A 25602-nucleotide genomic window follows, 5' to 3' on the forward strand; every position below is an offset into this window, starting at 1 on the left:
ATACTGTGATTTCATTGTTCAATTCATGTTTTTCAATATACTTGACACTTGACAGGTCAGTTTGTAAGTATAAGTTATATTGTAATTTGAGGAAACGATATAACTTCTTAACTTGAATAGATTATTGTGGACTCATTGTGTGTTGATATTACAGATGTTGGTTTCTTTCCCTTTCAATCATTTTTTATAGATGCAGCATTTGTACTATGGATTTTTTTCAGCAATGAACTACTGAAATATTCATTCAACTTGCTGCATATAATAACCAGTTTGTCGGTTCGAATATTCAAATTCTCACGAATTGAAATGATCTTAATCAATATTTCTGCCATAGATTTCAGTCATAGTAGATAGATTCAACCTGTATATATGCAATAGCCCATACAATCAGACTCAATAGAGTCTGTTTATTACTCACCTGAGTGTTTTCAAATACAAAAAAATCTATGAAATTTCCATTTCAAGAAATTGAACACATATCATTACACGAGTCAATTGAACACTTTGTGCAAACGGAACGTGAAGATCCTGAAATAATGAATCAACAGAATTTAAGCAAATATTGAAAAAAAACGTGTTTAATAACGATTGATTTTTCATTGTTTTTGATTTTTCTGACTCCATTCACGGAATAACACATATGTATACCACAATATCAGAAAAAAAATCAAATATAAGGATGACCCCAAACTTGAAAAAATGTTTTTTTATGGTTTTCTCCGGTCCAATAGGTCATATATACGAATGTATAGTAATGTATACAAAAAAAATGCCACCCTAAAAATGTCCCCAAACTTGACGATTTACATACATATATATATATATATATATATATATATATATATATATATATATATATATATATATATATATATATATATATATATATATATCTCCAAATGATTTTCTTTCACGAAGGAAATGAGCCTTGATAGTTATTGAAAAGCAACATCAAAGATACTCTGCATCCGGTAAGACTGCATGTAAATATTCCTTTCGAATGAGATTGAAGCATGCTCACAGACACGGGGTAAACATTTGGAGAAACTTGGATCGATTATTCCTGGAATGTATGAGAGCGTTATATCCCTGACCTGACCTATATTCTGAAAGCGTGTTACACGAAAGGATTCGACTCAAGGGATTCAGCTCTTCACAGAGCTCCAATAAAGCAGTTCATTTTTGTACAGATGACGAAGCATCTTTGGATCTTTATGTGATTCAATCACACAGGATTATTGTCCCACTTGACTTTTCATCATATCTGTGATGAATTCAATTATTGAATAGTTATTATGATTTTCTCCAAATACAGATACATGAAAAAAGTTACATTCACTAGTTGAGAAATAAAACAATATTCATTTTTTCAAGAGAAATTGTTCATCGTTCTTAATTCAATCTAGAAAATAAAACAATCTCCCCTAGTAACTAATGAATATGGATTAGGTCTCGGATTAGGTACTTCTTGGAAATAATGTGAAGGAGTAAAAGAGGGACCTAGTATATGGAAAAAAAATCCGTCAGAAACATTCTGCACAAATCTACATGAAAGAGATGGATTATCTGAATTTATCATCAGTATCTTCCTCTGGTAGTAATGTGTGATCTTAGAGAATACAAATAGTGCCTAAATACAACAACCTGATTTTTGAAAAACAATTTTCAAATTGGGTATAATCCAGGGCTGATCTTGAGAACCCAAATTGAAGAAAAATTCTCAGCAAGATATGGTTAGTAGGAAAATTTTGTATAAATTATAAGTGAAAAATGATTTTTATGATTTCCGGCCAAACTATAATTTGTATCAAAACACTCACTGGGTGGTTGTATACAATTGAATTATCTACAACTTTATTATTGGTCAATTTTCACCATAACCTCAAATTCATAGATGAAAACGCAAAAAAATGATTTTTTGTTTTCAGCAAAAATGTGTAGATTAAAAGAAAATCACTGAAAATTTGAATTTCTATGTGTTGAATGAGCAGTCTTTTTATTGATGCGAAATATGCATACTTGTATTTTTTACGAGGCACAATAAAAAGAAAACGAATTTTCGAACAAAAAATGGGGTTAGTGAAATTTTTTTAACGGTGGGAACTAGTTCTCATTTTCATCCTTGAAACCTCAACTGTACGATGAAGTTTTTTGTGTGAAAAAATATTATTCAAAACGAGAAACACTTAAAAATTCATTTTTCGAAATAGATTTTTCACTGAACGTATGCTATGTTTTCTCATTTTTCATTATGTATGATGTTCTTAAACAACGTAAAGCGTACATTCACGACATGAAAGTATAGTCTCGTGAAAATATTTAAAAAACTTTCGATATTTCTACTGAAATCATTGTACCTATTGAAAATTCAATGACTTCATTACAATACATATTTTCGACAAAGATATTTATCGTGGACAACAGTAAATAAATAAGTTTTGCTAGTCTAAGAGTCCTCCCCATAGACATATTAATAGTATAATAATAAGTCTATGGTAATAAGTCTATGGTCCTCCCCATCGTTGAAGTTGGTGTATCTTCCGAGTTACTCATGTTTTCATAGGTTTCAGGATTGGGACAAATGTAACAATTTGTCAGAGAAAATTCAACCTGAAAAGCTCTAAAATCTTATTTATTTACTACTTACCACGTGCAACTAATCTTTGTCAAAAAGTTAAAGTTAAGTCTGATTTCTTTTTAAGTTTGTAATGAAAAGGAGGAATACAAAGCATTTATTCAACAATTTGATTTTGAAATGTTCATCAATCGGATTATTCAACCGTTTATAGGCAAATCTGGCAGATGGATATGCTGATATTTCTTATTCATCCCCAGTGTCTACATATACTCCTTCATCCCAAACCACGTTAGCCTACTCCGATAATAACAACAAAAGCGAAATAAATATTCTGAACTGACAACAGTCAAAACACAATGTTCTAACTAACTGAGACAGATGACTCTTCTACGGAGATCTCGAAGGAGATATGAAGCTGTAAGCTGTACGTTTAGTGTTATCTAATACTGTTATGTAAGGCTGACAGCCTATATTCTCCAGGATCACGTATTCGATCACTTTCCTTGATAAGCATTCTGCTACGTGATAAATATGCTTGAATCAGTATTATATTCTAGTAAAAGCAAATTTTGAAAAATGGAACATGAACAAGTTAGATGGTAGTGATTTCTGTTAACTCACAAAAAAATCTTTATATCATCAGCATAAGCCGAGGCAGTGATCTCAAGCTGTTCAGCAGGTCATTCATGAGCCCAACAAAAAGTAAAATGGTCCTAGTTTAGATCTAGCACCCCAAAATTAAATAATTATTTTTTTAATCCAAAGCCATTGTAAAAGCAATGTAAAGCTATTGTAAAAGCAGTAAATCACTTTAACTCTCAAATATGAGTCCATCAGTTTTCAATGAGCTATAATAATGTGGGATGATAAATACTGCTTATTATTACATTTTGTATGAGGATATACCTTCGAAGGATCCTATCTCCTACCTTTCATAACCGAACTGAATTTTTCGACCTCTTTCTGTCTTACAAATTAACAAAATGTTCAAGAAAATATTTGGGTCTTTCAAATAACCTGTGTCATTTTATCTGTGATATTTAATCTAATAAACTCTTCTGAAGTTACAGATATTAATCCCCTCTTTGCACAATTTTAAAATACACAATGCTACAGTATGGCCATTGTTGTAGGTCACCACGTGCAGAATCCAAAAGTATATGACCACCAGCACTGTAGTTATATTAAGGCATAAACTCAACTGAATCATTATTTACAGTAATATTGAAGCATTAACAATAAACAAAGAACTACATATATATGTATCAAGAGACTTCTTTATGAAATCAAGAATATGGTCATTTTTGTTGAAGATGCATTAACAAGGAAAAATATCCCTGATAGTAAAAAAATAGGTCTCAAAAGTTCAGATTTAATTTAAAATTCTCATTTCTACCAGATTGCTTAGTTAAAATGAAAAAAAAGAGCAATGCTCTTAACAACCGATGGAAGATTATGAACACTCAATTGCATTTTCCTATATTTATCGTTCTTAATTCTCAGTTGTTTATTGACTACTTGAAGAAGATGAATTATAAAATCCAGGAAAAACCGTCAAAGGTGGATCACATACTCTTGAATAGATATCAATATAAATTCATTGGAAAATTTTTGCTTTTTTCAGGCCGGTCTCAATAATACTAACTAAAAACGAACCATTGAACTTTGTGGCCTCTACCTAGTTTGTACCGTCGAGTTCAAAGATAAAGATCTGTTCAGTGGGAAGGTCAGTTCATAATCGCGAATTATATAACCACTCACTGGCAAAGTTACATTAAGAATACAACTTATACTTGTTACTACTCGGTCGTTCAAGGACATTCGGTTGAGTCAAAATTTTTATGACTGCATGACGTTATTGGACTTGTTAATGTCTAATTGTATGTATGAAGGTTTCACGATATGATATAAAAATTGATAAAAGCGAATGATTCTTGTCATAAGGTGAACATTTTGATAACGATTCCCAAAATGTTTCACATTTTCAGAATTCAACTTCTGAGACGAAGGAATAAGCAGTTCATCAAGAAATGGTTCATGAAGGTTGTTGAACCAAAAGAGAATTTGAAAGAAGTACTTTTAGCATAAAAACTTTCAGTTTATAAATACCTGCTGATTTCAATATGAATCAATTTGTTCAACTTACAAGTAGTCGGTTATAGCCATATGATGAAAACATTATTTCAGCATCGATATATTGAAACAAGAAAATTTGGAAGAAATATCTTATTTTTCGCGAACTGAGGTAAACTAAAATTTTATTTCACAGTATTTTTCCATTTGATCGGAAGACCATTTACTAAAGGAAAACTGGTGAAAATATTATACCTCGCTGGTTTTCATAGATTCAAATCGCATGCAGAGGAAAGGAGTATGTTACATACACATCAATTCAATTAGTGAATTTTATGTCATGTCCGACCAACATTATACCCAAAGGTGTGGTAAAAAATTAAATTTCACTACCCAACCTACATTCCTAAAGATTCTAGATGATAATGAATTATCGATGAAATCGCATGATAAAATGCTAGTGAGATATACCCAGAAATCAGTCGAATTTTATAAAGGAGACTGTGGATAATGGATCTTTCTCTGCTTTGACGATATGTTCATGGAAAAAATTAGTTTGTCTCAAGTATTTTTTGATGTTGCAAATCTATTTTCACTTCATTAATCCACCTTTGCCACATATACCTGTGAAATCTCTACATTAATTCCGTGGAATCGTGATTCGATCCGTACCTATAAGTAGGGGAGACTAGGGAGCATTGATACATGGGGAGGCTTGATACAGGCTTATATCCGCGATCTGTAGCCGTTTTCAAAAGTATTATACTAGTGAACACTATTCTTTGGCAGAGGGCATTGCGTGACGTTAATATGTAGGGCTAACAGTAGTTTGTTTGTGAAATATTCAACGAAGAGTGTTTCGAGGTGAGAAATTGTAAGTTTTTACTCAAGTTACCTAAGGGTTTTATGATCATACATTAATTCTTCGGCATAAACAAACATTTCACTGGGAAATATGCATAAAACTACTCAATTTACAGTTTTATTCGCTTTTCAAAATATATGGGTATAAGATGAAAACATAAATCACTTTGAAAATTGCTTTCAGGGAGGTTTGAGACATTTGTCGTGGGGAGGCCTGATACATGTATAATCTTCAGAAAATATTCCGTAGCTAGTTGGATAGGCCTACATGAAGTCGTCTTCACCATCCAACATATCAAAGGGATTTTTAAAAACCGTACAATCCCCATGTATTTAACGAGGCCGACTTTTCTTGTGTGGAAGTGACTAACTGACAATTTCCTGATTTTTCTACACCTTATAGGACCAAAGCAAGCCAGTATCATTGCTGACCTACCTACTGAGCTGAATAATCCTCTCGATTACTCTCCCAGTACATCGTATCAATCCTCCCATATGTGGGGAGGCTTGAGACAGTTTGCATGTTTTTGTGTTCAACGTTCTGTACAGAATAAGATGTTTATGTTTTACGACTTCTATATTTATTTTGTTGAACGATTAATTGAAGAATTATATAATAGAAGAAAAGTCCTGCTTCTTCATATAATTCAGTTTCCAGAATAAAAATTACAAAAAACGTATCAACCCTCCCCAGTCTCCCCTATAGCTTGTTAATTTTTTTTAATTCGGATACCTCAGACCCATGCTGAATTTTGCTGGTTGAAAAACTACAATTCTGAAGACTTTTAAGAACCGTTTTCCATCTGATTTGCTCCTGACAAATTAGTGTAAGAATTTAAGCAGGAGCAAATCGATTATTTCAATAATCAATTTTAATTGATTTTGTTTGTGGAGTGAAAACCCGAAAGAATTTCAAAATATGCAGAATCATCCCATTACAATCGATAACTGAAACCATAGAACTCCAGGTAATAAAAAAAGGAAGGTTTATTGAGGGAAATAGCTTCAAACAATTTGTATCGTATTATATAAGATTTTGATACGTTTGAATGACTGTAGTGCGTTGATAAAGTTAGTCGTCCAGTAGGTAGACTATGGAATTTTAATATTTTGTGTCTACATGTGACGCTTAGCTCATTATTCACATAGTGAAAATAGTAATCTATTTATACAGGGTGTTTCCTAATAGAATGTCAATATTTAAAGGGGTGATTTTTGGGCCAATTTTAAGAAAAAAACTTCATATGAACATATGTCCTGGACGTCTTACCTTTTAAGATACAGGGTGGTAATGTTTTCAAAAATAAATCATTTATTATTAATATCTACAATACCACTTCAGATATTTTAATGAAACTTGTCATACATGTACTATGAATCAAGAGGCATTTTTCAATGTATCACTTTTTTTTTAATTTCCACCAGTGGCGTTCGTTGGTAATTTGACCTACCTACCTATTTTACGTATCAACTTGAAAATTTCATGGCTTAGTTGACGACGATTTTTTTAACTCACCTTATTACAGAGAGTCAATTAAAGTAACGAACAAAATTCTTATCTTCGGTTTTTACTATTTTGTAGAAAACTCTTGAACAGGTCAATTTTTATTTCAAATTACGCAACTTTTCATGTCTAATTGAGGAGATTGTTATGCACCCTCTACGAGTGGCAAACCTAACTTTATATGCCAGTACATAATTGTAAATGCTTAGGAAGATTTGAAAGGGTCTTTTATCCACATTTTTTTATTGTGGAGATAAAATGGTTGAAACAAAATTTTTTATTGAATTCGATAGGTCTAGAAATAATATAAGAATAACTGATCGAACAATAAATCTATTGAACACTCACAATCTGCCTTAACATTCGGTTCTGGCAGCAACAGAAGGATAAAAGGAAATTTATAGAAAATTTATCGAGCAGAACACTTACAATTAGATTAAGTTTATCAATTGATTAGCGGCGTATTGTTACTTATATTATTAATGTTCTTTCAAATATATTGAGTTAAGATTATTATTTTTTTTCTCACAAAAATTTTATTGTAGACTTATGTCTATGATATTCCCTCGATTCATTTGTTCTATAAAAAAGCCCTTTGCTATTTCTCATGTCATCTTTTTATCCTTGGAACCTAGGTTCAAGGTGTGTCAGATAACGAAGATTAAGAATTCTCAGGAGAATGTAAAAACTAATACAAAAATAGGGTAACCATCAGTGTAACGGTTTGACATAAAAAGTTGGTTCACGCACAGTCTTTCTGAATACGTAGAAAAAGAAGACTTATAGGTTTTTCTTTCAAAAATTTGGTATGAATTGTGAAACTTCTGTACAGTACTTTTTCTTCTACACAGTGACACAAGAAAAGTTAAAGAAGGCAGGGGGCATTTACAGTCAATCCCCTTCCTGTACATCCATCTGTTTTTTATTTGAAAAAGTAATGATATCATTTAATTTAAACTCTGTCAAGTGATAGATTATTAAAAAAAAACTACAAAATTATTTGTAAGATGTCGCTCAAATTATTCACAAACCTCAAAACGTTATTTTAGAGACACGTTTTTTGAGAAATATTGGACCAATCAGCGTAGGTATAGGTATAGAACTTCTTGTGTTTTGTTGGTTTTACCTGATTCAGCTAATAAGATCTCTATTTGCTCCTCATTTAAAAGATAGTCCTATTGAAATGTTGAACCGCCATGAGCCATATCCTCATTTCCAAATTTAAAGCGATGCATCCATTATTTTGAAATAATCTCATGAAAAGGTTTCGATCAATTAATGTTCCCATCGTGTAGAACCTCTTCGAAATATTAAATTCATGTCTCATAGTGATAATCCTTAATCAAATAATGAGGACATTTTCTGCATCATAAGATTTATTACCTCTTTCCTCTTCAGATTCCAAGTAAGGACCTGAGGTCCAGACGTAAAGTAAACCGCCCTCATTCAAGACTGGAATGACTTACTGTCGTCCTACAATAAAATGTTTGTCGCCACTCGAAATCGACGCCTTCAAAAATCAAAGTGGACAAGTCAACAATACACTTGCCTAACGGTAAAATTGAAAGCTTGTTATTTTTAATGGCCGCATTATACTGTGAGGCTATTTAAAAATTCTAGGCACTTGAGAATGGCATTGCCTACATTTGTTTTGACAAATGGGAAGTATCAGCTTACTTCAAATGTATCAATGACGGCTTCATTACTTCATCGACTGCATTGTTAACTTGATACACCTGTAATCAACAAAGTGGATGAATGTTAATTACACTTTAACGACAAGAAGTAATGGGAGTTCCCGGATAATGCCATAGTCGATTTTTGGGTTTCGGCGTCTTGAGACAGTCAATCGGGCGAAAACGCACTTAAAAAGTCAGTCGTGGCGGAAACGACCGCTCAGTTATCTTCAAATGGTCCAACGGCAATACGAAAAATACTCCGTACTATCCAAGAACTGCTGATAAAATGGAGAATCTTCTCAAAGTGGCCTGTATGAGTGTTGTAATTTTACTCTACTTGTTGAATAGTTATACAGAGTGCTGTAACGAATCGGTATGCGGTAGCATCGTGAGCAAATGTTTACTGATGCAGTTATGCAGATGTACACCAGGTAACTACACGTGTAACAAAGAATGTTATTATTGCCTGAAGGATTCATATAGCGAGTGTTGCTCGTGCGTCGAACTATGCGAGATTCCAGATCCGTATCACACGGAAACTATCGATTCGTACATAGGTGTTATTGATAATTCCGTGCCCGGATTGTTTCAAGCGTTGTCGGAAGAGGAAACGGACTGGACGAGCGAAACGTTCCAGATTCAATACCACGTCAATCACAAGGAATCGCCGAAAATGAGCAGCTTTCCAATGGACAACGACATGAACGAGATTCTTCGAAACGAGGAGATGGAGTGCACCGTTGTGTTCTTGAAAAATTGCACGAGCGTGTCGAAATGTGAGAAAATTTGCGCGTCGATGGGCGCGTCCGGATTCAGATGGTTTCACGATGGATGCTGCGAGTGTGTGGGTGAGAAGTGTTTCAATTTCGGACTGAAAGAAAGTAAGTGCAGATTTTGCTCGTATGGCGACGAAATAGATTGGGAGAGTTCGGAGGATATTTATCATTTTTCTGAAGACAACGATCTCGGCGACGCTAACGATATTGTTGACATGATTTGGTAGATTGAAGATTTTAGTTAGATTTAACATAATCATCATAGTATGGGATTTATTTCATAAAATGCAATTATATCTTGATTTATATAAACTTTATGTATGAATATTTTTTAATAAATTAGGTTGAAAAACCAAATAAAGGTGTTTCGAATAGAGAAACATATTTTTTCTCCAGCCAATTATGGCAGGTTCAATAATTTTATTTTCAAGAAAATTCTATACCGGCAAAATTTCATTCTGAAATTCATTCTGAATTTCACTTTCTCTTCTTAGGTGGAAGAAGAATCTCCATTCAAGAACGACATTCACTATTTCTTAATTTACACTTTCAATTTTGTAGGTAAAGCCTTGATTTTTTTTGTAATTGAAGTTAAAGGGCGCCTTGATGTCACCCCGTATTTTTTTTCAGTTCAGCTGGTTTTATATGAGGAAAAATATGTTGAACTTTAGTGCCTATAAAACTAGTTCTCACAATTATTTTTAGACGATTTTTCAACATCGTCATCGTTCAATTCTTTAGGTATATATTGCAAAAATTTGCATAATGATATATGCTAAAATTACACTGAAATTCAGGAATAACTGAATATTATTCAATATTCCTAATATTTTTTCTCGCGTGGTAATTTTTATTTTTCAACTGTATCAGTTCGTAATTCAGGCTATTGCTCAAAAATGTGGCACATTTCCGTATTTATTTGGGGTAGCATCCGTAAAGCAACCAATGTCGATCGACTTGATATCAAATCGTATGTACTACTTCCGCCTGCGCAATGAAATTTTACAGCTATAGAATGCCCTTCCTTGATCCTGAACTTCAAAACGTTTAGATGCAATGAAGTTGACCAAAATGTTTTCGATTTCAAGCTAAGTCACAGCTGTGGCTAGAAACAGGTTCCTCAGCAATTCCTTATTTCAGATTTAGTATTGCATATTGCATAAAGGGTGATCTAAGAGAGAGGAATCCAGAAACTCTGGAGACTGCACGTCATTATAGGACGATGAAATAATTTTCTCAAGTTTTTGTAGCTAGAAAAGAGTAAGACGATATCGATGTAAGCAAATTGTAAATTTATATTATGTTTTATCTTAATGTGAACGACTTATATTTTAGCTGAATTTCTCCACAATCAGAAGAGATTGTGAATGGGAGACACAAAACGGTATTTGCATTTGAGCATCATATGTATTTCATCTTTGAATTAGATTAAGAATATTAGATTAAGAATCCCGTCAATCAGTTTGTATAAACGTTCATTATGTTCACCACATATTTTCGGATCCATACATTCCGAAGTAAATTCACATTGTGATAAAATACGTGATAAATTACTGAAACTTTTACGTAGAGCGGATAACACAGCGCTGATTTAAAACCAAGAAATGTTTAGAAAAGCGTCATAACCTCATATTTTCGTACTATACAAAGTGGAATGTGTCAAATTTCCATGGCCAGGTCAGGTGAGTGCTTCTATAAAATTGAATGGAGTTCAAATTCTGCTAGTTAACGATATAATGGGTTGCAAAGTTGAAAACTGCTATAATTACGATAATTTTGGCAGAAGCAACATGAAAATTGACAAGACAATATTTAACAGGTTTCAATGTAGCTTAAACATTGAACTCAATTCAGATTTCTTCATTGAGTTCAATGAGCGAAGAATACGGTAACGTCCGGTTTTACAATCGATGGTTAAAGATTTCGGTTAAGTTGCCCCCACTCGATGGTTAACTTTATACCTTGCGACAAGATATCATGATAACACCACAATCAATTCTCAATAAACGGGTAAAAAGGTGGAAAAGGTTTCTCACGAAACCAGTCACAGATGAAGTTTTCTACACGATTTTGTGGTTTTGACCATGAATCGGAAAATTACAGAGATTCAAAATCAAATTGAATGCTTTCGTTACTAATAAGTTCTTGTACTTACAACCTATTAGCTAATATTCGTGTACATATAACAAGAAACATAAATACCTATTCTCTACAGTTTGGAACCACTTTACGACAACTTTTTGATTATAACTTCCTATTATGTTGGATGAGGGATCTATTTCATCTAAAATACTGATGGATAAGTATTTTTTCGATAGTCTGAAACTTGTGAAAAACGTCGTAGACTTTGATGAGTTCAATAATTCGGTCTATATAAACGATCACTTTAGGTTGTCGTGATTTCTCTTCATCATTACTGTAACATGCACTAATATCGAAATCCTATATCGATTTTTGAATCAATAAAACAATTCTCCAATCTTTATTATTATGTCGTTTATTGAAGTATGCTTCAAACAGTGTGATATGTCTTGAATTTCATTGACAGAAAATTCTATGCTTTTACTTCAAGTTTACCCATACTTTGAGTATTGGTTAAAAAGTTATAGTTAAACCTAACCTGTAAAATTTCCTCAACCAAGGATTCTAAAACCAGGCGTTATTGCAGCCAATTACTCTCTCAAAACTGGTGTTTTTATTAGAATTCATGCATCTGGAAATACGATGGCATTCGTTTTATTTTATAACAACTATGCTTCTGTCAAATAATAGAATTCGCATGATTTGAATATTTCTATATTAAATTAATTTCAATGTCAAACCCTTTATCTGGTTAGATGGCAATATTTTTATTAGGAAAGTCTGACTTAATAATCATATAATTACGTGTAGTAGTTCCAGTTTATGAATTTTCCTTACGTTATGAATCACTCTGTATGTTCTTCAAATATTAGTCATTAATTATTTTGCGACTCGGGTCAATCTTCCAATTGACATGAATTACACATGCATCGGGAGATATCAGGACGTTTCTGATAGATGTATTTCCACAATATGCTTATTTTTTTATCAGTTAATTTTCACGATATGAACGACTTGCTATTTGGGTCACTCATCGTGTCCAAAAAAGAGTTAAATTTTGATTGTTACCTATGGTTAATCATACTCTAAGCATAAAGAATTCGTCCGTATTTTGGTGGTTTTATTCAAAATGTTCATTATCAATTGAATTCTCTCAACGTACTATCTTCTTTAAGATTGCACTCCATTGAGCGAAATAATCATAATAATATGCTTTTTGTACGTGTCTTATATAATCTTGAGATCTAAAGTAGCATAGACATAACGTGAATCATGAATAATGAATTGTAATCTGAAGACGAAGAATCCATAACATGTCTCTTCGGATCGTTGATCCCATAAGCATTCTAAATGCGTGATCGGCAAAAACTTGACTCTAGAATTCGACATATTTGGTAAAGAGGGGAAAGTAGAACGAATATCGAATGTGAAAAACCCCAGTTTCAAATGAAGCCAAACCAAAACGGGCAATCGTATAAAGTGCGATATAAACGAAGAATTTGTGTCATTATCTAGACGCCACTTTATGTCCGTAACGAAAATGAACAATCCAAGGAATGAAAACCACAAGAAAAATAAACCATCCAAAAACTGAACATAAGTGGCATAATATTAAAGGAAAAAATATAATGAACATCAACCCTGGAAAAATTTATTATTAGTAGCACAATAACCAAAGAAATCCATACTTTGGACGAAGTTGCACGAGTTTATAACTTCAAAATTATTCAAAATTCCTCTATATTTTCGAAACGGCTTGAGAGAAGACTGGACTCTTGTATATTAGCTAAAAATGGTCAATTTCAACAATTCTTGTAATTTCAAGCTTTTTGATGAAATACCTACAATTTATTGTGCGATTGCTCTAATCAAAATTTGGAATAACAAACGGTTTTCAATTTTTTACACATCCTAGAGAAAGAACGCAGCAGACCGTTTTCATTCTGAATTGAATAATAATTCCCAGAAGAATTAATTTCAGTCTGGCAAAGTCACTGGCGTATTATTCTTCTTTTTTGAAAATGCTCGTACGCACTCCACTGAAGTTGCCTAAGATTAGATATTCAATTCAACGTTAAACAAGCACTTCAATGAGGTGTCCCATCTCACCATATCTCGTAAAATATCCAAATCTCGTTCGAAATTATCGAGCAATTAATTATCTATTTGTTAACATTTAACGCCCTGTATCTTAGAAACAAAGCATTTTCGGACATACGCATACTGGTACTTTCCGACTCCAAATCACTCAGAGAATAACTTATAACTATATTCTTTACCCTTCGAGAGCAGAGTATAAATGGAGGGTTTATTGCAAAATCAAAGATTTCAGGGAGGATTTGTAATCCTGGATTTACAACATTTTCATTATATTTCGTGTGTAATCAAAGTTCTTATGGAATTTTATCTCATTATAGAATACCACATAATGAACCAATGAACATAAAAAATTCAATACCAACGCAATGCAAAAAACAGTTTATATGCGGAATTGTTTTTACAAAAACACAAAATGAAAAAAGCTACAAAACTAAAAAAGTGCTATAAAAACGACTCAGTGTCCGCTTATGCTCACGCAATGGCAGCCTATTAATTTTTTTTTTCGATTTAAACATACCTGGAAATATAAACAAGTATGTATCTTTAAACTTGTTCGATGCATGTGTGAAACTTAAAAAATATGCGGAACTGACTTCCTTCGTAGAGGTATATTTTTGTTTATCCAGTTATCCACTTTCAAGATTGTGGAATACAATGCAAGAGTATCTACGCCGTTACCTAATTACACTAAAAACAGGAGGAATGTATCGGAACCTAACAATGCTTCATCAATCGAAAATAATCGTTCTTTTCCGTCAATTAGCCGGAAAATAAGCGCAAAGTTGTAAGGGTCATTTTCCTATTTATAAAGGATTGAATCATATATGCATACTGTCGTTGTGCGAAATTCAGAAGTTGTATAAAAGAGGTCAAGGATGACATAAACTTCATTGATAAAGTAGATGATGATCAAATTGCCCAATTTACTGAAATACCCACCAATAAACGACCTACATTTCAGTTTCCCGTTATATTATCGTTTCAATTTTTGAGCCAGATACAGCTCAAATATATCATGGCATCATATTCCTCTTGAATGAATCACAATCAACAATCATCCACGATATAGATATGCGAAAATCAATAATAATCATTGATATAAAATTAATCATAGAGGTATTGCACAGTCTATCGTTGATACTAATGATAGTGATAAAGACGAATGAATTATCCTCCAAAAATTGCAAAATTAATGTTTTGGGACATGTTGGTTTCTTAAAAGAGAATAACTCGATAAAGTTTGGTTCAAAAATCCATTCCATCCTGAGTAAAAACTCAGGACAACGAAAACGGTGGCATTGAGCTGAGTTCAAAAACACCTCATATATGAGTCTTACGTATTCCGTTTACGATATACAGGGGTTTCCTCAAACTTCTCGAATTTTCTTTTCACCGTAACTGCTTATATTTCCGATCGATTCGATTGATAATTCATTATCAGCTTGAAGTTGTTTGCAATAAAACAGAACATTAAAATATAACAAAACTCGGGACCGGACTCATTGAGGCTATATTCAAATTCAAACTCATGAAAAACACCCTGTATGTAGTTTTTCATCATAGCTTCAATATTCTAGTTATCTCCGTATACGATTGTCTCTAATTCAATGAATCGTTGCTTTGCCCCATGCGTGGGTGATTTTTAATGAATAATTGTTTTGTGATCAAACTCCTCTTTAAAAACAACCCTGCATAAAAATGAATTCGGAAATGTTCAATTGACTTTTTTCGTTCTAAAAATGGCTTGCATTTGTTGTTGATATTTATAGCATATTAGCCAGAACTGTCATTTACAGTTATTTTAAGCTCTCTCATTGATAATGAACAAAGATAGAAATAAAAAATTACGCTATCATGAAAATAATTTGATATCTCCAGAATGAATCGCCTTTTATAGACAACTTGGACGTCAAGTACTTTTACGGATTAGTTTTCATCTCTTTTTTATTGAAACATTGATCATAGAATATGCACACAGGCATAATCTAATTGGAAAGGGAGAATCCCAATATTGGCCTGCTAGATCTCCTGATCTGACACATCTCGATTTCTTCCTTAGGGGTTATTTGAAGATCAATATCTATGGATATCCTGACAACTTAACAATTATTGTTGATATTGACGAAATCCACATCCCACATGTGATAAAACGAGCAGTTATAAGCCTTATAAAGATAGTGTATAGAATAAATGTATAGAAAGTGGAGGAAATCATTTTGAACACCTACTTCAGACAACTAGTTATCCACAGAAAGACGATTTATTCGAAAGATCGAGTTTCAAGGTAGCGCAGTATCAATTAAAAAACATTTGATCATTGTGAATGAGAATTTTGAATGAGCAAATATGGTATAATTGTTTAATATATTCAACAGAATATTTGTTGAAGAAAAAATGGTTATATAGAATTTCTAAATCCATTTTCATGAAGTCCTCTATTCCTTGGCCTATGATCACAAAACAATTATTTATAAAACATGATTCACCGATGATGGAGCATATCAACGGTTTATTCAGTTTGAAAAAATAATACATGCAGATTACAAAAATTTTAAAATTATGAGGAAAACTACATAAAGGGTGTTTTTCACGAGTTTGAAGTTAAATGAAGCCTCACTGAGTCCGGTCCTGATTTTTGTCGAATTTTATTGTTCTGTTAATAATTTAATAATTTCAGTAGTTTTATCCAAACGAAAATTTGAAAAATTTCAGAAAACTGCCTGTATAACGGAAACGGAGTGCCTAAAGTAGGTAAATTTTTAAGCTGGATTCATGAACTGGATACTGCCAAAATTTTATTTGCTTTGATATTTTGATGGCAAGTATTTAATTGAACCAGATATTTGGTGATAATAATTCGAGTTTTATTTTCTGCGGTATTAGAATTTATTCTAACGGCAAGTTACAATTTCGGAACTCAATGTTGAGTTGGAACTACTTTTGAATATTTCGGAAACTCTGGAGCTAATGACTTTTTGTAAAATTTTGCAGCGTTTCTACTGGTATTATATTATATTGAGGCTATAATCTGTATAATGGCCAGTGATTTTTGAGGAGAAGCCTGGAAGAGAAAGAATTTTTGGCTTCTGTTTTTCAAATTTTATTAGTTTTCGAAACGTGAATTATGAAGGTTTCAGGCTCGGTTCCAGGTAAGAATTATTTTCATTTGTTCAGTATTGAAATTAATATACTTTTCTATATTTATTCAAATTAAAGTCCGAAAAAAATACGCTGCTGCCTAGACAGTGACACATAAAATAACAAAGAATTGAAAATTAAAATTCAAGATTCATCTATCAATTTCAGGAAATAAACCCTTCGACATTGCAAGAGAGATATATCTTTTTATATTTATTACCAAGCTGTACAAAATGAAAAAAACTCTGGTTACACAATGTGTTCATTTTTGCCTGGGCAGGCCTAAATTTTATTTTTTGTTATGGCAACCTGACATGAATTTTGTTGCTCCGAAAGCATTTATATTGAAACGATAATATACAGGGTGTTTCATTGGAAAGAGGAAAGATTTTTTATCTTATTTTTATTGATGTAGGTGTATTGTATATTTCGAGTGGATTTTTGATATGTCACTTGAGATTAGATTTTAATAGGATTCTGCACGTTCCAGGTAATGAAGAATGACGAATATTGAATGAAAATACCCGAAACTAATGAAAATCCAAACACTGCCGAAAATTTTGGTGAAAAGGCTAATATGAGATATCCTTCATTTTTTATGTAAAATGGAATAATTCATGAAAAGGATAGGTTGCCGTAAGAAAAAATCAAGTTGAGCTCCACCCAAGCAAAATTTTCCAAGTTTCAAGAAACACGAATAGCATATATTCTGTATAGCAGAAGCTATAATTAACATTGATTTTTTGTGATATAATGTATATCCAAGACAATCCTGCTATTGAACAAATATCAATGATTCTGGATGGTAATCATTGAGTTCTATACCAAAACACTCTTTCAGATTTCAAATCTCATTTCTCACTCAAATAAATTCAAATATATAGTCCATACAAGAATTATCAACATCGCAGAAGGCCTTGGCGTAGTCCAGACGATCTGGTCAGAAAAGATCAATAATTTTTGTATGTTCAGTCACAGAACTAGAATATAAACCTAAATTATTACCAATGTAAATTCGATTTTCTATAGCCACCCGAGATGCCAATCATTCTTGAATGGACAATACTTATAAAGATTAGAAGTTTGACTAGTTTTACCAAGACACTAAAAATAACACAACCTTGAGAAAAATTGTACCCTCTGAATGAATTTCGAATAATGTATCTGATAAGAATAAAGAAAGTCATATATGGAATGGCTTCGTATAGAGGACTGATGTTACCTAAGTACACCCACACCTGAGTCCAAGGTCACATTCCGGAGGTCATCAATATCAATTATTCTTCTTTTCTTAAGGGCAGCAGACGGTGTTAATTTGTTGAGAGAAATCATGTAGGAAGAAGACTATTCATGTAGTGAATAAATTGAGGACCTGACACCCATGGGAGGAAGATTTAAAATGATGATATATTATATAAAAGTATTTCATGATTGTAAATTTGTTGAATGAATTTTTCGATAAATTTTTTTTCCATTAACAACAAACAACTATGTCAAACTCAAATATTCCTTTCTTCAGTAGACACTAAATTAAATAATAATGAATTTATTTGATTCCTCATATTGTTTTCTCAGCAATTTACCTACAGATGAGTCTCTGACTTGGACATATATTATAGCAGTAGGTTTTTGAAGTCAAAAAAACTACTTTCACCATTTTTTTCGATTTGACCTAGGTAAAAAGATATACCTAGCCATAGTCTTCATAATGAGCTACGCGGAATTCCCTTCAAAATAACAAGCTAAATCTACCACACTACAAATCTGTCTATCTTTGAAACAATATTATATCGAGGAAAGGTGATTCTTCCAAGCCAGCCGCGGTAGCCATTGAAATGAATGCACTTAAAAAAAGATGTAGGCGTTTAGATAAAGCAAAAAAAGGAATTGCGGAGGTACTTCAAAGGCGAATATTTTTCTACCTGAAAGATTAATGTATACAAAAGACTAATTTACAGAATTCAGTTCAATGGAATCAAAGCTTTTTATAGAGTTATACAATTCATCACGAAGTCCTTGAATTCCACGTTTTCAAGCCTTATTTGCGAGCCTATGTTCTGACGAAGGCTTAATCATTTTTTGATTAACGGCATTTTCGTCTCGAAAAAAAACAGAACAGCGTTCATTAAAATGGATACTTCATATTTTCATTGGTGACCACTTAATTGAGCTGGACTGCTGTCTCGTAAAAAATATTGATTCTCATGCAACAGAAGTTTGAACACTATAACCTATACATATGACTCGATATACACTATCATTAAGCTCCTGTTTTTCAGATAGAAACACTTGCAATAGAAAGATTCGTGGACATATACTTGGGAAACTGTAAAGGGCGCGATGAGAAGAGAAGAGCTCTGTCAGAGGACACAATTGACCTTAGGGTCGCAGTGAACTGTAACCCCTTCTCACTATACAGTGTATACTATATACTATACCTGGGAATAAACTGTCAAGGATGTTACATGTGACATCCATTCTGAAATCAAGCTGCTATCAAATGACTGAACTCCTATGTCATCGACTCAAAGCTAATCAGGGTGCTGAAGGAAACTTAATAAAATAGGCAAGAACACCAAGGTCTCTTTAGTTTGGGTTCCTAGTCACTCTGGAATCAGAGAAAACGAGAGGGCCAACATATCTGCCAGAAAAAAATCACAAACGCCACTTACTGGCCCAGAGCTTCTCTGTGGTAAAGGAAAATGCACCTATAAGAAAGAGTTTATGGAGAAGAAAGATACCAAAAGAAAAACTCTCTGGAGGAATCTTCCAGGAAAAGAAGTTCCTTAGGGATTTTCAAACTGCAAGATCCACGAAGTATTTGAATCTGAATAAGAAAACCTTCGGCCTCGTCACAGGACTTTGTCACCTTAGAAGTGCTCTGGCTCCATCTTGTTGAAAATAACGATTGGACCATTTATCAAAATTCAATTCAGCTATGAGAGGCATGATTATGTCGTTTGCTGTTAAAGTTCCATCGAAGAAAATATGTTTCACAATTCGCCTCTAACTCACACCAATTTTTTGAAAATTAAATGGTCTCTCAATGGAAAAATTTTCTGATTTTTGCTTGCTTACGTCCTCATATTTACTTCCGATTTTTCAAGTAGGATTTAATAATAAATACTTTCAGCACGCCGTTAAAATCTATCATTGTGATTTTCTCGACAATTCCAAAACAATAACAATCCAGTCTTGAGAGTCTAGATGGAAAAAGGTACAATAGAAGCTGAGAATAATGTTTAGATGCAGAATATGGTCTTCAAAATTCCATATCAAACTTGACGACGAATTTTTTTAGAAGAACCTTATTTTATGACTATCGGTGAGAACGGAATATCAATTCGGTGTTCCAAACACACTCTTGAATATTTAACGATAACATGAATTCTCACGACAAAAATGTATGATTGTTCCTTAAATTGATGCAGGACGAAGAAATTCTATATGTAGATACCATTTGCGTCTGCCTAATTCACCACCATAATGTATTTTCGTGGGAACAGGAAACTTGCGTTCACTTTCGCGATGTGCAGACGTCATCGGTATAAGATACTTGATGAGAAACCACGAGATATATTTAAATCTACAAGTACGGAAAGCTTCGAAAGAAGCCTAACAGTTCAGATGATGGAGCAAAAATAACAGGAACCTCTTCTTGGGTGCTCTGTATCTATACATTCGTATTTATACAAGTAGATTCAACTGCACTCTATTTTCAAACGTTGAGCAGCTGGTCTTTCTTTTTATCCAGGAACTCACATAATTTTCACACGTTCATCCGGAGATGTTGAATAAGCATATGGTCACCACTCTACTTCCTGGTAAGAAGAGTCTTCTCAATTTCTTATGCAATAGATCTTCTTACATAAACATAATAAGTCATTTCTTATTATCGGGTTGTCTGTTAAAGTAAGAGAATTAAGAAGAAAAGGGCATACAGATAATATTTTCTGTACTCTTGGTGTGGAATTGGGGGACATCTCATTGTGTCTTTTTATACCTCAAAAAAAAAGTAATTTATCAGTATATCTACTGATCTTGTAAATAGCTTTCCATCTTGACTTTCACCAAATAAATGAATTATACCACATTCAAATGAAATATTGGAAGGGATACAGTAATAGTAGAGTAAAAAATGTGAAAGTAATTGCATGACTGCATTTTTGCAGGAACGTGCAGATCAAACAATTATTTTTATAATCATAATTTAAGATGACCATAATATAGTATACGTGTGGTGTATGTATGTATAGTCCATTCAAGAATGACTGACATCTTGGGTGGCTATGGAAAATCGAATTTAAGTTGGTAATAGCTCATAAGTTGAGATTTTGTTTTGAGGAATTCGGGTTGGTATTGTGCATAAACAGTGATCTATAGTCCTACTATCCGACTGTTCCGATATTCCTGAACAGTACTGTCAGTATTTCAGAGACGATGCCTATTGGCCCATTCGTTCGAGTTCTATTGTTATTCGATTGCGGGCCAGTAAAACCAGCAATATCGGAACAGGCCCTATGTGTGATTCTATGCACTGACCGACGATAATTTGAATTTTGTACTGCTATTTATATTCTTAATTTAATCGTACAAATTGGAAACATAAGTGTTTCAATTTTGAATGCTGATTAATATGCTCTGAATTCAAATATTTCTTCTTTTCGAATACTTGTCTAGGTTATATTTGCATATTCCTGTTCTGTGAGTGAAACTACAGAAATTATTGAAGATATTTTGTGATCAGATATTAAGCTGTGTCTGGATTTTCAAGACTTACTGGGATGTCAAACATTCTTGAATGGACTATAGCATAGGCGATATTTTTCAATTGCTTTATGGCTCTTCGTTCCATTCTCCTCAAAATGTTTTGGTTCGGATGCTAATAAACTTGAAACCCACGATACGATACCATAGACATCTCGACTGTTTGCAGTCCCTCAAGATTAAGTCATACTTTTATATGTGATTGCTATGGAGACTACAATGGAAATCAGAGGAATAAGTGCACACGGACATTATGGAATGACGCATATAGGAAATTTTCAAATGGCTCTATAATTCGTTGTTCGTTGAAAATTGTGTTCAGTCACAATAACTGAATTGTTGATGTATAATGAAGGGATGTATGAAATAACTGTTTGCTGAGATTCAATACAACACTTTCCTTTACATCAAAAGTTTCTTCATAATATTCTTTTGTGTGTTTTACCAATTATTTGTAACTATCATGTTTTAAAAATCTGTTCAATTCTGTTATTTTTTTCCTCTCCCAATTCACATTCACATCATGAATATTTTTCAAGTGTCTATATCATGAAAAGTTGACTCACTGTTGATTTGAATTCACGGTCCCCTCTGAACCCTTCGTTAAACCAAAAGTGCAATTCTGCATTTGTAATTTTTCCCTCGAACTGTTTTATTTTCTGTCATGTTGAATCCATATTGAACGATTGTACTAAAATGTTTTTTTCATCTTCTCAGAATGTGTATGATGACAAACATTTTTGAATAGTCGAGAATATGATCAGAGGGAATTCAAACTGAATAGATTGTGTTTTCATCATAATAATTCATGAGTTGTTCTCGGAATTGGTTCAAACATGGGTGTCAGAAATCTCAATTCCCCAAATTTTTTTATATATACAACATAATATTTTTATGTTGGCTTTTTCATTCAACACCAAGTATTTCTATCGAGAATTTTATATTGATTTTTTATCATTCTATTTCATCTTCATATTCTCGTATGTATTCCATATATGTTTTTTATTATATGATATTCCATCTGACAGTTTCATTCTTGATTTCATTGGAGTTATTTCATATACTCTCGAATATTTTTTTTATCTGCTTTTATTAGAATTCTTATGTAGTAAGATTGTGCACATAATAGCAGTTCTCTGCCTAGCACTATACTCTTTTTTTGCATAGTGGATCAACTTTTTCCTTTTCTTATGAATCGCAGTTACATTAGAAAATGGGTTCTCGAATATTTGTTTACCTTTATACATATTTAGTCTTAATTCATTTGAATTCTGCAGTTCGTATTATATCATAATTTATCTTCACCAGAATAGTCCATTCATTCGATTCATCCAGTTTTGAAACAGGGTTCATTACGAAAATGCTAACCGCTAGAATGGTAACACGCACCCTCTCAGGGCAGACTTTCACGTGGAGACATAATCTGTAATGTCGAATGGTCGAATCAAGTATAATACAGGGATCATTTAAGGGTGACTCAGAGGGGAAACCCCACCAGGTCAACACCTGGTCTCGGAGTTAAAGACCTTTGCACAACATCTCGTCTAAGGTTGGTTGAGCGGAAAATAAACCTTTCCACGTACCTGTTTCCAGATGCAGAAATTATTCTTTCATCTCTAAATCTTGATTAATGAATCAACAACGTGATATATTGGGAACAAGTGGAACCCTGGTGTCTAGCTATTCATTGAGCGATGACATCATTGGTAGCAGTGTATTCGAATTAACATCGTTAAATATGTGAATAAATTAACTTTCGAGGTTAGGTTAATCTGCTATCAAATTTTAGTTTACCATTCCAGTGTTTGTTTTTCTATATGTGGATTCTCACTTCTATGTTGTGATAAGAACACTGTCTAAATATGTTTTACGATCTGCAGCTTCCATAATTTTGAGAAAATAAATGTTGAGGTGTGAAGAATGTACCAGTGAAGTGTTAAGCGTTTAGGTGTCTATTCAAAATATCGAATCCACTTCCAGATGAGTAGTCGATGAAAATTTCGCTCTCTTCTTTTCAAACTTCGATACAAAAATTTTGTATATTCTTTGGTAGCTATCAAACACGGTTTATGTTCCACAGAAGGATATTTTTCTTTACACCACACCAATATTGAAATATTAGACGAGGTGTAATTTCAACTTTTGAAGGTGCTTGAACGAATGCTTGAACCTCGGCTTAAACAGATGATAACGTTGCTTGTAGATAGAGGTGAACAAATTTAATTCTTCAATAATACATAATTCAGCCTTCAGTCTTGTTTAACTTCCTGAACTTAATAAATTGGTTGTGACAATATCTGCACTCATTTTAAATTCTGAATTCGGAATACCTTATTGTAATAACGATCCCATTTGAAAGTGAATGTGTATATTCATCAAATCATTTCCATTTTCATTAAAACCAATTTAAATATCATTTGTATCTTGAGCCCAAAACAAAAAAACTTTTGACAGCACTTTTCCATTTCGTTTTTCGGGTATTTTGCACTGGTTAAATTTGTCTTGAATCTTCGTTCTTCATGAATTCTTCTTCCTTCAAATGGTACTCCTCATGCATTTTATCATTACAAAAAAAGCATGACGGCTGCTTCCTGTTTCTTGATAAAACTTTCTAATTGACATGTCGTCGAATTACCTGATGAAGATAAGAAACTGCTAGGTTATCTCGCATCTACTTCACCTCAGTAACATTTCCTGTAGTTAATAGATAATTAGATCCGTTCTGGCAACCATCTGAGTAAAAAAAGAAGTTATTCAGACCTCATACGGAGGAATGACCATTGAATTAAATGTGTAACACATAATAAAATAACTGTATACCTATATTTATAGTCACTTCACGGTATCCGTTTGCGTTTCTTGACCAACATATGATTTCTTCTTTTATTCTTTTAGCGTATTTCCGCATACTAATTTTGATGATTATTTTTGTGCTTTTGCGGTTTGTGTCCATCTACATTGGCTTTCAATTCGGCTTGTCTTGAATGGAAATAATTTCCAATGGCGAGATAGGTTGGGCAAGTCATGCTCTCGTGTATAAAAGGTAACCTCCATATAAATAAAAACCGGTACTCAGTGCTATATAAAATCCATATAGCGATTATCGCCCAAGTTTGTTCGGATTCCTCGAAACCTGGTTGTAATAACATTCTCAGTGAAATACTTAATTGAATCCTCTGACATAATTCACTGTTCATCATCTGCTAGTATGCGTTGAGAATTTATCATTGGGTGTGCTTGGAGGGGATTCCCTACGTGAGAAAATGCCGACCACTTGTTTATATTTACCTTTTTTTCCGATCTGGGCAAAGTTTCCATGTTTGTTCCGTTAACCACTGGGGCTTTTTCCTGGGTGACACCCCCGTTGGGGGTCGTCCCATTACCCAACGCCATCGATAATATCAAATGTATCAGTTAAAACGCGAGTTAGAGCAAAAATCACTAGTACATGTAGACGTATGCATCACAAATATCTCTCCTATATTTCGTCACTCATCGAACCAGCACACAGTGGAGCATAGAACCGGCACCGACGCTACAAAACGACGAACGACTTGTGAAAGATATTTTTACACTGGTCGCCGACTGTTCCACCGTATTTTATAATTGGGTTAAGCTCAGACGGTTCGTCGGCTTTCCGTTTCTCTCTATTACGTTCGGTTGGATATTTTCGGTGCGGCAGACGAAATGTTATGCAACGAGTACGCAGTCGCGATGAGATCAGCGCATCCGAAAATCCGCGTCCCCGCCAATCGGACGAACGTTCCGAAAAGCCGTGTGTGCCCTGAGGAAGTCGAAAGGTTTGAAGTTTGTCAGTGTGAAACGTGTTCGGCACTGCCGCGTGCCGTTCGGTCGAATTTGCAGTGAATATCATTATGTTTGATAGGTACAGGGGGTCTGCCAGAAAGGGTCCTATACCTTATATGCGAATCTACAGGAGCTACCGAAAACATTTTCATAGTAGAATTGGTTCTTCGTAAATCAGTCTTCAATAATTCGCTATTACAATACGACTAACGGCCGTTTTCAATAAACCTATAC

General features: G+C 33.4%; 2 protein-coding genes across 8 annotated transcripts in view; one reads left to right on the forward strand and one right to left on the reverse strand.

Annotated features, from left to right (window-relative positions):
- LOC123322683 (ankyrin-3-like) overlaps positions 1-25138 on the reverse strand; it is a 116244-nt gene extending 91106 nt beyond the window's left edge. For all 7 annotated transcript variants that reach the window (XM_044910665.1, XM_044910669.1, XM_044910668.1 and 4 more), the window contains exon 1: positions 24850-25138. In XM_044910665.1, coding sequence (XP_044766600.1) covers positions 24850-24954 — 105 coding nt within the window. In that variant the 5' untranslated portion in view covers positions 24955-25138. The remainder of the gene's footprint in view (positions 1-24849) is intronic.
- On the forward strand, positions 8241-9850 carry LOC123322684 (twisted gastrulation protein homolog 1-A-like). Its single transcript, XM_044910670.1, has one exon. The coding sequence runs from the start codon at positions 8985-8987 to the stop codon at positions 9699-9701; it is 717 nt and encodes a 238-aa protein (XP_044766605.1). The 5' UTR covers positions 8241-8984; the 3' UTR covers positions 9702-9850.
- Positions 25139-25602: the final 464 nt, after the last annotated feature.

The sequence above is a fragment of the Coccinella septempunctata genome, chromosome 1 (genome assembly GCF_907165205.1).
Source record: "Coccinella septempunctata chromosome 1, icCocSept1.1, whole genome shotgun sequence".
In the NCBI taxonomy this organism is placed as follows: Eukaryota; Metazoa; Arthropoda; class Insecta; order Coleoptera; family Coccinellidae; genus Coccinella; species Coccinella septempunctata.